The 18,976-nt window shown below is 35.4% G+C and overlaps 1 protein-coding gene across 5 annotated transcripts in view; it reads left to right on the top strand.

The window, feature by feature from the left end:
* shank3a (SH3 and multiple ankyrin repeat domains 3a) overlaps positions 1 to 18,976 on the top strand; it is a 639,129-nt gene that overhangs the window by 372,327 nt on the left and 247,826 nt on the right. For all 5 annotated transcript variants that reach the window (XM_069192202.1, XM_069192204.1, XM_069192203.1 and 2 more), the window contains 2 exons: positions 4,133 to 4,199; positions 17,226 to 17,550. In XM_069192202.1, coding sequence (XP_069048303.1) covers positions 4,133 to 4,199; positions 17,226 to 17,550 — 392 coding nt within the window. The remainder of the gene's footprint in view (positions 1 to 4,132; positions 4,200 to 17,225; positions 17,551 to 18,976) is intronic.

Raw genomic sequence — 18,976 nt, 5'->3', positions numbered from 1 at the left:
AACAGGGACTCAGAGTGTAGGACAGGGATGAGCCACCAAAGTCCAGAGCTGTGCTTAATCCTGTAGCCATCTCAGCAGAGAGGGATCCACTTCCAGACTGGGCAGGAAACTCCAGTTTGAGGCAATCAGACCGGAAGGCACCAGAAGCCAGCAGCTTCAAGCCACATTTCCTCGGGGGGGGGGGGTCTCCTCCACAGATTAGGCCAGATGTGGAGACATCTGTTGAGGTTGGATCCCTTCTCTCAGCTGTTGGCAGAACTCCCAGGCGGAGCCCTAGAGAACTGGAAACGAGGAACAAGAAGGCCTACGCTTGGACCCAACGTGGGGTAGAGTCCTTATTGCTGGATCGCAAACAAGAGACAGCAAAGGATTTAAATAGCCTCAGAGCACCTGCTACTGTGAGAGATTTCACCAAATCCGGGTGCTCTGTATAGCTTGCACCTCGGAGATCTGGAGGCGTGATGACCGGCCACTGCAGCTTCTATACACCCCATTATAACAGAGCGAGGTAGACGTTGTGCCTCCCTGCTGATCCAGGCAGGGCGAGTGTACCATGTGTATTGTATTTTTTTTATGTTTTACACGTACACTTTTGGTGGACTGAAAAGCTGGTGTTAGTTTTTTCTTGCTACCAGTATATAACTGAGTTATTTCTTTTTATTAGGACAGACTTCTTGTAGTTGCAGTTTTTGCTGTTTCTGATCTTCTTTAGTAAGAAAAAATACTGTTTTATATTACTTTCATATAATCCCAGAAAATCTTGCTTCATGATTCATTTTCATGGTGTTCACATATGGACTATGAAGTGCCCATTCCAATTTTATATTTGTAGCTATTGCCAGTGTTGACTACAACTGTCATATTTCTTTACCGTTGTACAGTATTTTAGCGGTAATGTATTTTCTTCCTGGAAAAAGATACCACCACATATATGTTTGCTTTTACATTTATTTCTGTTCTGTTTATTCTCACAGGTTGTTCAGCTTTGTGAGCCTCATAACCGAACCGTTTTGCATTGTCAGCATTCATTTGCACTGCTCTCTAGTTTTCTTTATTCAGACTGCTGTTGCTTGCATCTGGTTGTTACAAAATTGGATTAATCAGCCCTGAATTTGTTTTCATTCTTCTTTTGCCCAGTTTAAGTGATGTGAGGTAATGTTTTTTTTTTGTTGTTGTTGTTTTTGCAACTCTTCCATGTAATCTTACTTTTATAATGCATTCCACATACACAACATTTAGTGATACTAAAATTCTAGTTTGGAACCATTGGAACCTAAAAAATAAACCATATCATAATTCTTTCGGATATTATTCTTGCTTAGTTGAATATCCTTGTAATGCCTGTTTACTGGCTTCTGGTCAAATTCCGCGTAGACTTTAAAATCCTCATGCTCACCTATAAGGCTCTGCATGGCTTGGCACCTCAACACCTGTCTGAACTATTATCGCCCTACTCCCCTCCTCGCAACCTCCGCTCTTCAAATTCTGCCCTCCTTACTGTCCCCCAAGCCCGTCTACACTCTTTGGGTGACAGGGCCTTCTCCTGTTATGCCTCCAATCTCTGGAACTCTTTGCCCAAGGATATCAGAGAGTCACCTTCTCTAAACTCCTTCAAATCCAGACTCAAAACCTTCTTCTTCAGAAAAGCCTTTACTTAACTGGTTCCATTATTTACCCCTCTGCTCTTCTTAGTACCACCTTTCACGGACTCCTCTATTGTTATTATTGTATTGTTGTAATTGTAATTGTGTCTTATCTTGTGTATTCTTCTTATTTATTAATGTATTCTTCTTATTTATTGTTATTGTCATCCTGTAAAGCGCTCTGAGAAGCCACCTTTAAAGGCGCTATATAAAATAAAGTTTATTATTATTATTATTATTATTATTATTATTATTATACTGTAGATTAGTTTCAAAATTCCTTCACAAAGAAAGAATGCCTCCTAGGACACAGTACTTATCATTCTTTACATTGTATTTGTAGAAAAGATAAAGATTATGATCAATATATTTCATCATCTTAAACACAAACTTAACATCACTACTAACCATAAAAGTGTTGTGTAGTCTTGGTTTTAAAATTCAAATATTTTCCTAAGTCAAACACTGCAAAATGATATTAAATATTAGATGTTGCCAGTGGATCATATCAGCAGAAGTCAGCACAATTTGACTTGGGCCGCATAATGGGTTTTCTGGAATCACAAGGAACTGTTAAAATCTGCACAGAATACCAGCCATAGACTTGTTATGTGACAGTCACAATGTTCAGCTTTGATTACCATCTATAGTCAAGTTAGGAAATTCCAGTGAATGTATTTGAAATATTCTTCTGCATAAATGTTTCTTTGTTCTTCCCTGTGTGCTTTTAACAGCATGAAACCTTTTAGGATGCTTTTGCTTGTACAAGATTTACATAAACTTCCCTGATCATCAAGGAACTCCATGTAATTGTTATTTCTTTGACACTTATCTATCTGAGTACACTTGAAATCATAGGAAACATTGCCTCTCTTTGAAGGTCTCTGGTTGTTAAAATTCTTGACATCCTGGAGGGATGAAAATATATTCTTATGGTCTAAGACATTACACATTTCTTAAGTCAAGCATGCATCATATGTGATAAAACCAAATAACTGGCTACTTGTGATACATCTGTAATACTTCAGATTTTAAACCTTTCTCCCTTAGCAGCCTGTGGAAGATGTTTAGTGTTTCATATACTTAAGAAAAGTAATAGATAAACATTTAAACTTTGCATAAGAAATAGAGTACCAAACGCATTTTTGAGAAGGCTAATCAGTGTGTATTTTTATCAGGAAAATAAAAGGGTGTAGGTGAGTCAAAACATTTTCAAGAGGGTTTATAGAATGTTAGTAGAAAGCATCTTTACTTTTGGTCTCACAGTTTGGTACAGTAGCCTGAGTACTAAGACTAAAGGGAAATTAGCCAGAATTCTTAATCGTGTTAGTAAAATAATTGGTCAACCACAGAAACAGCTGAAAGAGTTGTATTAGATGATTGTTTTGCAGTTCTAATGAAAGCTCAGTTTATCCTTGACAACCCCTCCAAACCTACAGTATTCATTCCCATTTCCAGCTGCCATCTGTAAGGAGGTGTTTTAAACCACTTATTGCCAAGAAATCTGTATACAAGAATTATTTGGTTCCCTGTGCAATAGGTATGTTAAAGACAGCTAAGTGACTATTTCCAGAATGGAGCTATTAGATTATGTTTAATTGTAGTGTAATATGGGCAAAGAAAAATGTGTATATTTGTATTCTTGCATGTCTGGAAGTATTGTTTGTTTTAACAAGTTTATTTTATGATGTGTTATTTGTTTTTGTAGTTTTTTATGGTGACACTAAAGACAGAAGTTGACCCTTTTAAATGAACAATAAAGTTATATCTTATTTTAAGTTACAGTGGAATTACACACTTAAAGAAAAGGGTTATCGAAATATTGCTAAAGAACATATGGTAACTGTTAAATAATAATGTAAAGTACATGATTAAGATGGCAATATTGGTGTTGGCAATTTAGAAATGTTGGTGAGAAAATCTAAAATAAACTTGAGGTTCTCTGTTTTTTAGGTTTAAAAGAATGAGTTCATTGATTTTCTCATCTGAACATTTCCTTACATCCCAAAAAGATTCCACATTACCAAAAAAAAAAAAAATTAGAATTTCAATTATATTTTACACACTTTATTACATTTGTTAGGTCGCTTTTTGTTTTGTATCTGATTGTCTTTGCTGAGCTTGCAAACATATTATCCAAATGATTAAAATACAGTTTAAACTGTAGCATTAATATTATTATTTTTAAAAATCTGATCTACTGCTCTTACTGTATGTCGTACATTTTATTAACTAAACATGACAAACTTCCCAAAGCCTGTCGGTTTGCTCATCCTCTTATCAGTACTGTATCTTCACAAGTTCCAGTTCCATACTTGTTGGTTAGATGTACTCTCTATCCATTTGAGTAGAAATTACAGTGCAATAAAGCAGAAGACTGTTTGTCCCAAAAGTATTCTAACAAAAAAACACATTACTAGATTGCTAATGCAATATTGATGTACATCCTTCTAACTTTTCCTCCAATTCTTTGTTTGTGTTTTATTCAGGTGGCTATTATTGCTGGGAATTTCGATCTGGCTGAAATTATTAAAAATCACAAAGAAACTGATGTTGGTAAGTGCAGTGTTATATCCAATATAATTCTCTGTTCTACCAGTAATAGATGCCTAGTGAGATAAGCTTTTGTTTCCTTACTAGCAAAGATTTTAAAAGTATTTCAGGGAACAAAGGAAGGACATACTTGCAGTGAGTCTAAATTGGGTCACATCACACTTTGAAATTGTACAACAGGAAAGAATGCATTTTTCCTTTAAGTGACTGGAAAAAACTATTTTAAATACCACTAAAACACCCAGTAATAATAACTGAACTAGTGAAGAACAATTATCTGAATCTATATGAATGATCAGCACATTTTCTGCTTATTCACTTTCTTGTATCTCAAATTATTTTTTAGGATGTTTTCATTCAAGAGGTTACACTTCCTAACCCCTCACTGGCTCCCCTCACCACCCAATGTTGCATGTATATATAGCTAGAGACTGCAACTCTCTGATATGGTCTTTCTTCCTGAGAAAGACCCATGACGTTTCTGGAGCAGATGGCTGCTGGTATACAGTACATGGTGGCTTGGGAAAATTAGCTATCAATTTAAAGATGATCTCTTCAATGTGAGTAAACTTTTCCAAGGAACCCAACTAGAGAAGAATTTAAAATCAACTCATCAAGCTTTTGGGAAGTACACTGGTATTTTTTAAGGAATTAAAGTTATGGTAGGTTATATGTCCAATCCTAGGCTGATGCTGAATTCACAAATGTAAAATAATACATTTGAATAATCACAATGGATCCAGTGAAATACTGTATATGACTTAAACTATATTTAGTACTGACTTAAATTGTCTTCCATGCCCCTTTTTGCCCCTTTATATTGTTCGAAATTATATTAATCTTTAAGTTTTTTTTACTCTGTGGACCTTCCTCATTGTAAGACTTTGTACTGTATTGTCAAGGTGTCTTTAATGAGCCAGGCTCTAGTTTCTGTACTTCCAGAAATACCAGACGTTTCAAAGACGTCTCATGATTCAAAAAACAATAATCCTAACTTGCTGTATAGAGGGGACACGATGGCTGACGACTGAAGCCAAAGTTGCAGCATTCTTCTCATGCCATCCATCAATCCATTCTCTAATCACTTTATTCAAATTCAGGGTTGCAGGGGGCATGGGGCCTACCCTGGCAAGCAACGGGTGCAAGTCAGAATACACCTGCACACCTGTCCATCGCAGAGCACACATAGACACAGATACACACACCAGGGCCATTTTTCCCAGAAGCAAACTAACCTATCAGTCTTTGGACTGTGGAAGCCCACAAAAATACGAGGCAAGCATACAAACTCCATGTTAATAGCACGCCAAGTCTGGAATTGAACCCGAGGGGGCCCAACAAGGCAGCAATACTAACCACTGAGCCACTGTGCCGCCACTCTTTCCATACCATTTCTTGCAAATGAATTCTGAAATTCCAGTACTGCACAAGCAATTTCAGTGTAAGGGAAATGCTTTATTTTTTTGAGAACATGAAAAACTATGTACAGTATGCAAGCAAATGCAAGAATGCAAGCTTACACTTTCTCTGCAAGTATGCAGCAGAATACAATAAGTATTCTATTACAAAGAAGTATTATTGTATGCTTGGCCCGTACCATCATAAACTTATTTAATGCCACAGCATAAGACATACTGTATAGGGAGTTATATACTGAATGTTACACATATAGTATACGTTCAACTAAGGTTTAACATGCTAATAGTATCAGTAATAATCTTGATGTACAATATGTATAATAAATCAAGTGAAACCCAATTAATTGCCAATGCTAATTTTTCATATAATGTCTATTTGAATCCAAGATGTAAGTTCTCACTCATTTTTCAGTCTCCCTAAAATGTGAACCACAGATAATCCTAGGTAATTATCATCTTATTTTTAACTCTGCTTGAAAGAATGTGTGTTTAAAAATATTTTACTTATGCAATGTAAATATCAAGATGTTAGTGAGCGACTCTTGATTGATTGGTTAATTGATTGCCTGATTACAACAGAGTTCTTTGCAAATGTTTACCTAATAAAACTTATTTCTGTTTCAGTCAAGCACACCAGATGTGTGAAGAGGGAATAGTTTTACAATAAAGCACATCAACTAGAATTTTTTGTCAGTGCAATTTCTAGACCCTTTGTCTTGGGATGAGAATTTAGAGAGAAAGATTTAGCTGAGCTCTATATATTTCATATTTGGTTTCAAAGGAAGCCAGTCCTCTTTAAACTATTTGTTTTACTCAGTCTAATTTTCTTTTGAGTTGATTTTGAGTTGAAAAAAAAAACCCTTCAGCCATTTTAATTTTGGTGTAAGTGATATAAGAAAGGATAATAGGTATTTTACTCTGAAAATGATTCAATCCCACCACCCCTGTTTACATCCTGAGACTAGTTTTCTGTCAAAACAGTCTCATAAACACAGCATGAATTATATTTAATTTCTCTGCTGTGTACAGGCTTTAAGTTTTCATTGAAGCTGAAATGTGTAGATGCTTACAGGAGAATATCAAAACCCTTATATTCATATTAAAATGGTTGTTATGTAACAAACAATGAACCACTTACAATATGTCTGAGCTCAGAAATACATAACTGTATATAAAATAGAATGATAAATCGCGTTGAAATTCAGAGGAGCAAAGTAAAAATAGGCAAGCCATTCTAAAATTTCTAGGAAAAAGCTCTTGTGATTAGTAGCACATTAACCAGATAGAATGAGTAAAATTACTAAAAACATAGATTGACATTTTACATAAACCGAATGCAGAATTAAGCTTTCCTGTGGAGTTTGTTCCTTAAACAGCTCTCATTTTCATCCTAAGATCAGAATTCATGAAAAATTAAATGGATGAAAGAAGATATTGCACAGTAGTAGTCATAGACAGGTTGCTTTATCTTTCTGGATTTACCTAATAATAGAGTTTTGAAATACCCAGGCTTCCTTGAATGCTCTAAATATCAAATATTACTGGTACTAAATACCATCCATGACTCATAAATACACTCACAAGAGCAGTTGAACTTGAGTATAATTTCATGTTGTAGAAAAAGAAGAGACAGATACTCTGTCGAGTCACTTATTTACCAATTACAGTACAGTAGTGGCACACAATACCCACAGTACCTAGGCTCAGTCTGCTTTTAGAGTAATGTATTTACTCATTACATATTATGTCTGCTTTTCTTAATTATTAAATTTTGAATTAAAAGTGATTTTTCTTATCAGGTGGCATGGTGGTGCAGTGCTTATCATTACTGAGACATACTGTACTGGTACAGTAGGTTAATTGGCTTCTGGGAAAAGTGGCCCTAGTGAGAGTATGTGTCTGTCTTCCCTGCGATACACTGGCGTCCTGCCCAGAGTGTATTCTGCCTTGTACCCATTGCTTGCAGAAAGAGGCTCTGGTTCCCCCATGACACTGTATTGGATAAAGCAGTTAGAAAATGGATGGATGTGTGTATAAAACAGAAATCTTAAAAATACAATCTGAACACTGAAAAATGCAATCTACATTTACAAATTATTTTCTGTTTTTTGCAATACAACAGTAAATAATTCAAGAATGAAACATCAACATGTGTTTACTTAAACTTCACTTCCGGGTTTGGTATATGGTTAAGTCACACTTTTCTTCTCATATGGTTTCCCTTTTTGAAGGATTTGGGGTATCTGTTATATTTCCACCAACTTTTTGCTCAAACTCCAAATATTGCATTTGGTGGAATCCCTGAAAACAAGAAGTACTTGAACTGATAATCAGATCAATATGTACAATACTGTATATCTTAAGACTTAGACCATTTCACTGTCTAACTCTTAAGACTTAGACCAACTAACTAACTCATATAGCTTAAGAGTTGCTTCCTTGTGAGTTATTCTGTTAATAAATTTCAGGATGGTGAAATCATGATTACATGTATATCATTTCTAATTCTGTGTAATAAGATAATGTAGACTAATTTAAGTAACACTGAGTAAAACTCTAACATGAACTCAAAGTTTTTGTTTTCATTGCAGTATTAGAGTAGTACTTTACAATTACAGTACATAAATATACTTTCTGATACAGATATTTACAAAGAAAGTGGAATACTACCAGCTATATAAATATATTATATTTAGATCCTCAAATTGTTATTAATTTCTTAAGTTATGCGATTCTGAACTAATATTCTCTATTAAGCAGATTCTAAAAAGCATATTTTTTACTGCAATAATGACAGATAGTATTCATAGAAACAGATAAAACATTATAGCTTTCTTAAAATATATAAACTAAATATAGTCAGAACAAGCACATCAAAATGTTTCCAAAATAGCCACAGTATGTGACAGTAAAGACTTTGATGTTTAAAATGTTTATGAAGGACGTGGAATACTGTTGTGTATTTTTTAAATTTCAGCTACCACTGCCAGCCATATACTGTATGTGTAATATATTTATATTCCTAAATGAATATAGTTTATGATGTTCAGCTCCTGTTAATGACGTTATGCTCCTGTTATTATTTTGCTGAGCTACCAAAATTTCCCTTTAGTTGTAAAATTCCATATTAATATTCCATATTAAGTGGATTTAAACATTTACAATTGAGAGATTAAATGAAACAATTGTTTCATTAACTTCTAATACACCTCAAGTGCCGTCTATCGAACATCTTTGACCAGTGAGTTACATACCGCAACGCTACGCAACACGTGACTTTTGCCTTTTTAGGAAGAAATACTGTGAATTCTGTGTGGCTACATCGGTATGTGACAAATCTTTGATGCTTAATATGTACAATATTCTCTATGTACCCTGTAATAGTCTTTAATTAAGGTTATTGATTTGTTCCAAAGAATAATTTTAACTTAATCAATGTTTAAAATTAGAACTCCTTACAGACTGAAATAATGTAATGAATTATTGGCTAATAAATGGGTCATGCTAACAAAAGCATTAGTGTATCTCAGAGCCATGTTTTTTCTTGTTATTAGGAAACAGTTTTCAATGTTACAGAACCAAGAAATAATTCATGCTGTGCATGATTTCTTGTAACAAAAGCACGTTTTCAGAGATCAGAGATGTTTTGCAGAGGACAAAATGTGCAATGTACATTGCCAATTGCTTATGCAGATGAAGGCAAAAATAAAACATGGAACCATGACATTAAAACCTTACATTTTTATCACTTTATCATTTTGGAAGACTGACTTATTACTGAAATTAGTTGATTATAATATTTTGGAAATTATGTTAATGGCCTCTAAAGATACATTCAACAATGAAATAAAAGTAAATCTCTGACTGCTTGCAGTAATTCATTGTAAATGTGTTTACGATAACTTTATGACATAGTGTATCTGAGTAACATGATTTTGAGAGATACTGTAGCATAATAACAATAGTTATCAGCTATCAATCTGAAAAAAACAGCTAAACCTTATATCTCTAAATATGTTTTTTATTGGGTAATGTTATTTGTGATTTTTTTTAACCTAGTTTTACTATGTCCACCTTGGTTGACTTAATGTTTTGTTTTAGAGTTAATATCTGAATCCAAGTGGTTCTTTTGTTGGTGCTGTTGGCAATCACTGTGCAACCATCTAGGACTTAAAGTATGCATTTCTGTTTCTGAAGGCCTGTTCTATATTCTTGTTTTCATTCCATCTCAGCTCTTAGCAACCTAAATTAGTTCATTTTATATAATGCCTTTAAAGGTGGCTTCTCAAAGCACTTTAAAGAACAGCAACAACAGTACATAATACACATGATATACACAATAAATACAATGAAGATGTACACAATGGTAAATTGGCAAGAGCAAAGGGGTATATAACAGAACCAGTTAAGTAAATACCATTCTAAAAAAGAAGGTTTTCAGTCTAGATCTGAAAGAGTTTAGGGAAGGTGACTCTCTGATGTCCTTCGGGATAGCATTCCAGACCTTTAGGGCATAACAGGACAAGGCCCTGTCACCTATAGAGTGTAGACAGGCTTATAGGACAGATAGGAAGAGTGAAAGTTACGAGGTGGGGAGTGAGACGATAGTAGCTCCGGGAGGTACTGAAGTGCCAAGCCATGCAGAACCTTATAGGTGAGCATGAGGATTTTGAAGTCAACACAAAACCTGACAGGAAGCCAGTGTAAGGACTCTAGGATAGGAGCAATATGATCACTAGAAAACCTCCAGACACACCAGACCTCCATGACCAGGACTAAAGAAAGTAGTATTATGATCAACTAGAAATAAATATGCCTGGTTGATAGGCAAACATAAACATTTTTTGCTTAGCATTACTGAGTGCAGGAACAGTAGCAGAGAGTCAAACTGTTGCCATATGTTGCAGCTTTGCAGAAGATGAATCATAATGTTTCAGATGTAGAGCTTGTTTTTGGCTTTGCTTTTTTGGCTGTCCCTCAGGAATAATAAATTCTGAGGGATGGTATTATTCACTTTCATTTAATAAAAATGTTTAAGATAAAGTTGCCTAATTGTAGTGCTTCCAGCATTGCAGTTATGGTATGTATGGTATCTATAATAAGTAACTATAAAGAGATATCACTGTGATATACAAATCAAGAAAACAAAAACTTTTCCTGGTGTTTATTATTCTAAATATATTTCAGGAGTGTTATTTTTTTGTCTGAAAAACACATCTTCTACCTACAGACGTGTTTAGTGAACAGCTTTAGGGCTGATAAAAAGGATCAAAGCTTCCCTTATCAAACACTGAGGACAGTGAAATTTTACAGAGTATCTTGGATGTTATCAAACCTGTGAGTGCAGTGGCGGATACAAAACAGTACTAAGTCCTTTTTGTCTATAATATTTATAATCTTTTATAAGCTGTTGTAAGAAACTGTCAGAAGTTCTTATCGAGCTGAGACACATATAATCCATATTTCATATTATAGATGGAAAGATATTCCAGGTTAGGTAAACAAAAGAAAGGGTATGTGACTTCAGTATTCCAGTTACCCTGTGGATTTTGTTAAATGGCAAAATACAGTTGAAAATAACTTTTACTTTTAGATTACATGGTTAAGTTCTGTTATAATAAAAGTTATATAAAAGATCTTTTAAAATAAAAAGATCTGAAATAATAATCCAAACAAAATACTATTAAAACTAGTGGGTTTTTTTAAAGATTTTGTTCTACTATTGTATTTTCAAAATATTGTTTTATCTTTTAAGTGCTTCAAATTTCCATTTAATTATAACCGGGTGTGGCTGCATTCGAATTCTTGCCAATTACAGATGCTCTCAGGAACCATGTGTTAAAATAATTTACTTAATTTTCTCCTGTTTGTACATTCTTGATTCACCATTTAAAACCTTATTTGGAGTATTGAAGGCTCCTGCAAAACCTAAACATCTCTACACATTAGTCGAACCTGAATGTAACCTTACTAAGTTACTTACTGACACCAAATAACACAGATGGTAATGTACAGGTGGAGTGTAACTGCAGGGTCTGTGAATATTCACATGCTTCTGGATAGTTTTCAAGTACTGTACACTATTTTAAAGTTGCATTGTTTTTCTCATATAATTTGTTTTATTTATTCTTTGTTTTCATTTCAGTTATAATGTGTTATTATAACTGATATATAATCAGTCATTGTTTGAAAAATAAGAAGATTATTTTTTGCTTTGCTTACCTTATAGCCTCTCATTCCTACAAATACTGTAAAAACAATCACTACCGAAAATGTAATTAAAATGAGCACATCAAAATGTTTCCTTAATAACCACAAATTACCAACTTAAATTAAATTAAATACAGATGTTTACAAAGAAAATGGAATACCCTTCAGCACCCAGATTAATAAATATATTATATTTATATTTGTAAATTAAGATTGTTAATGACTTTCAGAAACATTTTCATTTTCAGTTATCTTAATTTCTCTTTAGTTAAGTGATTACATATTAATATTCCACATTAAGTGGATTAAAAAAAGTATTACAGCTTTTGTTGAAGGAAGTTAATGTTTTCATTAACATCTAATGCACCACAACTGCCACATATAGATCGTCTTTTGGACACTAAATCAGACATTCGAACTATACCACAGTATAGCGAAGCAAAGTGCAGCTAGTTCACCATGGCACTGAGCTCTAATGCACATTCTGAAAAGCTGCATCTTACGAACAAGAGGAGCCTATTCAACCTGTCTAGAATGTTAGTATGCTAGTAAGTAAACAATTCAGGAATCTATCCAGCCACTTCATGAAAGAGCTGGATAGTTTGTTCCTTGCTCATAAAATCTGAGATGACAAAAAGAGATGAGCTGGGAGGGAGAGGGATCTAGGGCTTCATAGACAGTTCTTCTCAGAGTCATATTGATCTGGCTAACATGCCTGTGGAATTCAGCAACCCATATGGTAGCTTGAGAAGATATAGCAAAGGATATGCTGTACCAATTGAGTTCACAGGATCAATGGTGTAGAAGGGAGTTCCTGATGAGCACGAACAGAATGGTCTGCTTTAGCAGGGCAGACTGGAGGTGTCAGACGGAAATGTGGCCTCAGTGTTTGAAAGAAGTAAAAGGGAGAGAATTTCCTAAGTGAGATGAACAATAACGAATTAGCAAGGTACCACAGAGTAAATCATAACACATACCTTTATGCTTAGTGGAAAAGGGTATTTTGTGAAAAAAACTTTAAAGAAAACCACAGAAAGAAAGCTGGGTGTTACAGTCTAAGTCAGAATAGACACTCCTTTGCCTGGTGTTGTAAAAGACATTCTGTGGGAAGAACTAATGTGTTAAAGATCAAAAAAGTGTTACAAATTAAAAAGCGAGAGTACTGTGTGTGCAAGAGAGATAACAGCTTGAGGAAAAGTGTTTTGAGAATACTGGAAAGAAAAAATATCCATTATTTTTTCCAGAAAGAGACTCTGGAATGGGGTGTTGTATTGTACTGTACTGTACAGTACAGAGGAACATTGATATGTAGGTTTAGGCAAAACAAACAAATCATAATCACAGTCAGAGAGAATCATAAGGCAAAAGGAAACCGTTATTTTATTTACAGTTTGTAGGTAACATACTCAAAACAAACAAAGCAAAACCAAAAGCCTGAGTTCAACTTTGGATTTCTGCTTAGATTTCAGCACAATCCACTGTACAGAACAGCTGAACAGCTAAGCTGCTTGCCAGGTCCAAACCAATGTTAATTTATTAAAGCTCACATGTCTACAATACGGTTCGCTTTCAACATGGTAAGAGACAGCAGAAAGAAACAGGTCCTGAAAAAAGTTCATGTTCAGTTAGTACAGTCTAGCCATAGAAACTCTGTGACACAGGCAGACCTGTATGCCCAGAGAGGACAAGCTGTGTTTTCAATTGCAGCAGGGAGATGCAGAGACAGAGATGATTTTCTGCTGCACTGTGAGAAATACAAACAATTCTAATCCCAGAATTCCCACACCTGCCAAAATCAAAACAGCTTCTGATTCTACTAGGGATAGCTCAGTAGAACTCAACAGAACAACTATAGCAGCCCAGTATTTGATCTCCTGTCACAGCTTGAGAAACACAGAGTGAGCCTGTCTCACAATAATGTTTATGCGATGTACTGTATGTACTGTAAATGTCCAATAATATGTTTGTACTGTAAATGTCTGTAAATGTGTGTTAAATGTGTGTACATTTGTGTTTATTGTATCTGCTCTGGCATCACTGCAATTCATTGGTCATTCCAATAAATCTCTTTGAATTTGAATTTGATAGGCTGAGGTTTAGCATTCTCACACTAAGAAAAGGTGGGATGGTGAGTACCAGGATGGAAGACGTCCAAGAGCTCCAATTTGCTGTTGTCAACTGGAGAAACCATTTATTAATTCTCTACCTGATTGGTTGTGATGAGCGTCATACATATAAGATTTTGGGGATACATTTTGGGTGGAAGTCAGATGTATACAATTCAAGGAATTATTAATTATTATGGATTGGTATAACCTCATCATTTTAATAACCTTTTTTTGCTAAATCGTTGATGTGTACTGTATTATATTAAGTTACACATCATAGTCTATATACTTTTTTCCCCTGGAGACATGTCAGTCTTTAAATTCTTCAAGTCTGTTTGTGGTACAAAACAAACAAACCATTTCATATGTTGGATTAGAATCCATTATATTTGGAGTGGAACAATGGAATTTATTAAAATGCAACATCTGAACATCATGAGAAGTTACAAAAATCCCGAACAAAAGCTTATTTACATCAGTGAAATTAACAAAGTGTTCAGTTTGGTGAAACTCTAAATATGCACACATACAAATGCTATTTTTTATACAAAAATATATATATTTTTATGGGTGTTAATGTAATATGCAATCATTTGAATAATTACCTCCTCTAGTATTTAAATCTTATATTGTTTTGTACTGACTAATGTTTTTTATAACCTTTAGTTTTTTCATGTTTGCTTATTGTCAAGTGCTATGTATTAGGGTATATATGATTTATCAAGCTCCTATTTTGTGTAATTTGTGTATTTTCAATGGTAAAAAGTTCAGTTTCTAACAAGTTACCAAACTATTTCAGAACCATAGCTCTGAATGTTTCTATAGCCTTTTTCCCCGGGCTCTAAAGAATGCTTCGAAAGTCTGACTAATTACCTCAGAGAAAATGCACTACCTTTTGGCAGTGGGAGAGGTGTCATTCCTCTGAGTATTTACAGTCTGAGGATTGAGGAAGGATACCTAATCAGTTCCTCTTCTTTGGAGCAAAACAATCTGATGCTGTAGGTTAGCTTGTATATTGACAATTTCCCTCAGAACTCCTCTATTTGTTTTACAATAGAGTCACAATGTGTGTGCAATAAGAGGTTGTGTTTGTAAAACAGTGTTCTATTTTCATCCAAAAGATTTGTTAACAAGCCCTGGTAAATAACTATTGGTTTGGGAGGATAAGCATTAACTTGAATTTTTCAATCTTATTGTTAAGCTGCACTGCTTCCCAGAAAAGTAAGAAGCTGCAGGACGTGACTTAACACATATGTGCTTTTTTGTGTTAGTAGCATATACTGTACCCAACCAATGATGATCAGTCATCTATACTCGAATGGTTTTGCTCATTCTTAATCCCTTAAAATGTCAAATAATTCCATTTACATTTCCTCTAATTGTAAATACCACTCTCACAAGAATCTTGTGAAACTTAAATGTCTTAATCATGGTTTCTCCAGCCTAACAACATGCCTGTCAGGGCACTTCAAAAGGTTCTGTACAACTCAGCAAACCCTGGCCAAATTCTGAACCTCTGGGCAGTTTATTCGTTCACCTTGTCAAAAGAAGGATGATACGGAATATTCATATTATAGTCCTACAGTATAATGTTATCTAGAGCATAAGAATATAAAAGAAGTTACAAACTCAACCATGACGTCTGTCTTTGTATAGTGTAGTATGTACTGTAGCTTGCAGTTTATTGATCTGACAATCTCACCTAGACTTTTTGTCCTTTGAAAGATCCAAGTGGATCAATCGAAAATAAGGTTGGGCAGCTTGTTACAGACACCAGCCATAAGATATAAGAGTATGTCCTATTTTAATTTCTAAATACCCTTAATTTGGGCCTTTCTTGATTTTCTCTTCATTTGTGAGTTGAAGTAGTGGGAAAGGTCAAATACCCAGAACAAGGTATAATATGATATTCTGCCATGATATGTTTTTTTTAAACATAGCTGAACTGCCATACAATAGCAGATTTTGAGCTGTTCAACTACTGCTTACAAAAGCCTTATGCTTATCATCTATGTTAGATGTTTGTCCAAATTCACTGCTAAAAACCTGTTGCTGCAGATAAATTTGAAAGAAGGACTCAGTATTAGATTGATTGAAATTACTGACAACAAGCAGGGCTAAAAGGAAAGCACAGGACTTGTTTTTTACAGACAATGTGTTTTGCTTGACAAGCTATTTGCTAATGGGTTTTTTACCAGTTTGATTACACATGAAAATTAAGCAAGTAAATACAAAATAGCAGGTTGTTCTCAACCTTACATAGTACATTAAAGCTATTAACCCTGAATCTGTGGTCTTGCTATAAATTCTACAGCTTATATTTCTCTGAATCTTGCATCTGGGTTTTCAGGAATCCTCTTCTAGCAGGTGGTGAATTACAGATGTCATAGGTGTAGTGTTTATGGACATTGAAACATCTAACTTTCAAGTCGAGAGTAAAATTATTCCAATGTATCTAGCAAACCAATGCATTGACTCATGACTATTTTCTATTATTTAAATGACTGCAGTCCACTGGTTTAAACTTATTGTTGCCATCTCTTCTGTGGCAAGTTCATACCAGATTTCTGCTACACCATGTCTCAACCACTGAGTCAAAGACCAAGCAAAGATGAATGTACTTAGTTTGCTAAATGAAGAATGTAATATACATCATGTCAGGGGGTCAATGTCCTGTTGGGTATACAGTATGTCGGACAGGTTAAGAATGAACATTCTGCTAGTTAGCTGTAAATTTAAAAAAGAGTTTTGCTTATTTTTAGGATATGAAAATATCCTAATAGGCTAGATGTCTTAAAAAGGCCAGGTCCATTCTCAAAGACCCCAATCATCCCAGTCACAAACTGTTTTCTCTCCTACCATCTGGTAAACGGTATCAAAGCATTCGGTCAAAGTCCAACAGATTACGGAACAGCTTCTACGTCCAGGCAATAAGACTGCTAAACAGCCAACCTGCAGCTCCTGTTATGGGTACATGGACATACAGTTTTCATTGTATTCAGCATACTGCACTACTTGGACATAATGTATTGCATACACCATGGACACATAGCAGCTCTATTCATATTGAGTTTTATTTGATTTCTATTACATTAATATCTATTATCACGTAACCTTATTTTCGTAACTTTAATTTTGTGATTTTTGTGAGCTCGCAGAAGAGACATTTCATTGCCAGCCACTACTGCTGCACGCTGTATTTGATAAATAAACTTTGATTTGATTTGATGAGATGAACAGTGGAAGAGTGTACAAGGCCTACTCTCATAACTTTGTCTGCATGTGTGTCTCAGTGCCTTTCAGGGAAACCCCCACTTACACCAACCGGCGGCGAGTCACAGGAAGCGGCACCCTCTCATCCCCGCGCACCTTACTGCGCTCCGCCAGCGACAACAACATCAATGTGGAGGGCCGGCCCTCGCACTCGCCCGTCCCCTCGCTCAGGAGCTTACCCCCTCAGCTGGCCGGGCAGCAGGCCCCCGAGGTGGCCGACAGCAGCCTGCAGAGCACCGCCAGCTCCCGCAGCTCCCACTCGCGCTCGCCCTCCCTGCAATGTGTCCAGGAGGAGAAGGAGACAGAGAACCTCACCCTCAGGAGACACAGCCGGGGACGTCTCAGGTAAAGGCCTCCTTCTAATGTCTGTCCTGGGCTGCTCACACAGCCTCCCTGTCTGTTGCGCTTTTTCAAAGAAATGATACCTCCTTGTGGAAACTTTGACTGGTCAATTATACAGTAGGTCGTGGTTTTCTGGAGCCAGATGTCTCAGCAGACACCTTAGATATCACCTTTGGATAAATTGACGTTTACAAAGTTATTTTTTTTAATAACTCTGCTGTGCCAAGGCACAATAGGACCATCTTTTCCTTATTGTTGAAAATGAGGGGATTTAAAAAATGACACAGATATGAAGAACAAAAACGTGGACGGAGAACTTGTTTCTTACAGCCCCTTTTCCTGACAGAGAAATGACTGGGGAAATGGTTTTAATAAAAAGTTGTAATGCACTGTATATGGTGACCAATCTTACATACAGTACAGTAAAATTTCCCATTAGATATTATAATACAGGAAATGGTCAATAAATCAAATAAGTTAATATGGAATTTCTTTGTGACTTGAAAATGAGTTATTAGCTATATAATTTGTGAATTAAAAATGCTGCTGTGAAGTACCAAAGTGCTTTTTTATTCTTGTGCCGCTTGAAGGTGGAATAGCTTCAATGCAAAGCTTAAAAAAAGACATGTTCTACCAAATTGTCAAGCCATTTGTTCAGTTTGGGGTTATCTGTGTGTTGGTAGCATCACTCAGGGAGATGTGTGAAGGAAACATTCTGTTAATCCGACAAACAACATGTCCCTGAAGCAGAAGATCGTGTAGGCCAGATGGGCACTACTAATAATGATCACCGTGGAAACCTTGAGAACATGCTGGCAGAAACACCTAGGAGCGATGTGCTGCAATCCAGAAAGTAGCTTTCAGTAATTGGCAATAGAGAGGCAATAGTATTACAATAATGTCTTGCACATCAAAATTCTTTACATTATTACACATATTTTATGTTATTACAAATTAATCTTTTAATAGGTTGTGACTAAGAACATAATTGCGTTATTTTTTTTTAAAATTTCACTGCCTGATGGTGTAAGATTCCTATTATAACCTCCGTTGGTTTATAAAGATATAAATGTTAATGGAATCGTGTCATTCCATTGGCCCAGTGGCATAATAAACTCTTTTCCAAGTGGGAACCTAGACAGATACAGGAGTGACAGCATTAAATAAGAAAGCCAATGCTGGCCAAACAAAGGAGTAGTAGTACAATTTAAGCTGTTGTATAGGCCTGCTAAAAATAGGCAGAATGGTTCACACTAGGCCCCTTGCATGTAAAACAGAGAAATGTGTACTGTATGTGGCAGCTTCCCTTTCCAGATGAATTCAAAACTTCTAGTATGTAATCTATTGCAGGACGTATTATGGAGGGTTGTTTTTAGCACACATTTTAGATCATTTGCAGCATTTACTCACTTAGAGATGTTATTGAAAT

This window comes from Lepisosteus oculatus, chromosome 7, assembly GCF_040954835.1.
Source record: "Lepisosteus oculatus isolate fLepOcu1 chromosome 7, fLepOcu1.hap2, whole genome shotgun sequence".
In the NCBI taxonomy this organism is placed as follows: Eukaryota; Metazoa; Chordata; class Actinopteri; order Semionotiformes; family Lepisosteidae; genus Lepisosteus; species Lepisosteus oculatus.
This window is presented reverse-complemented; position numbering and strand designations above follow the sequence as displayed.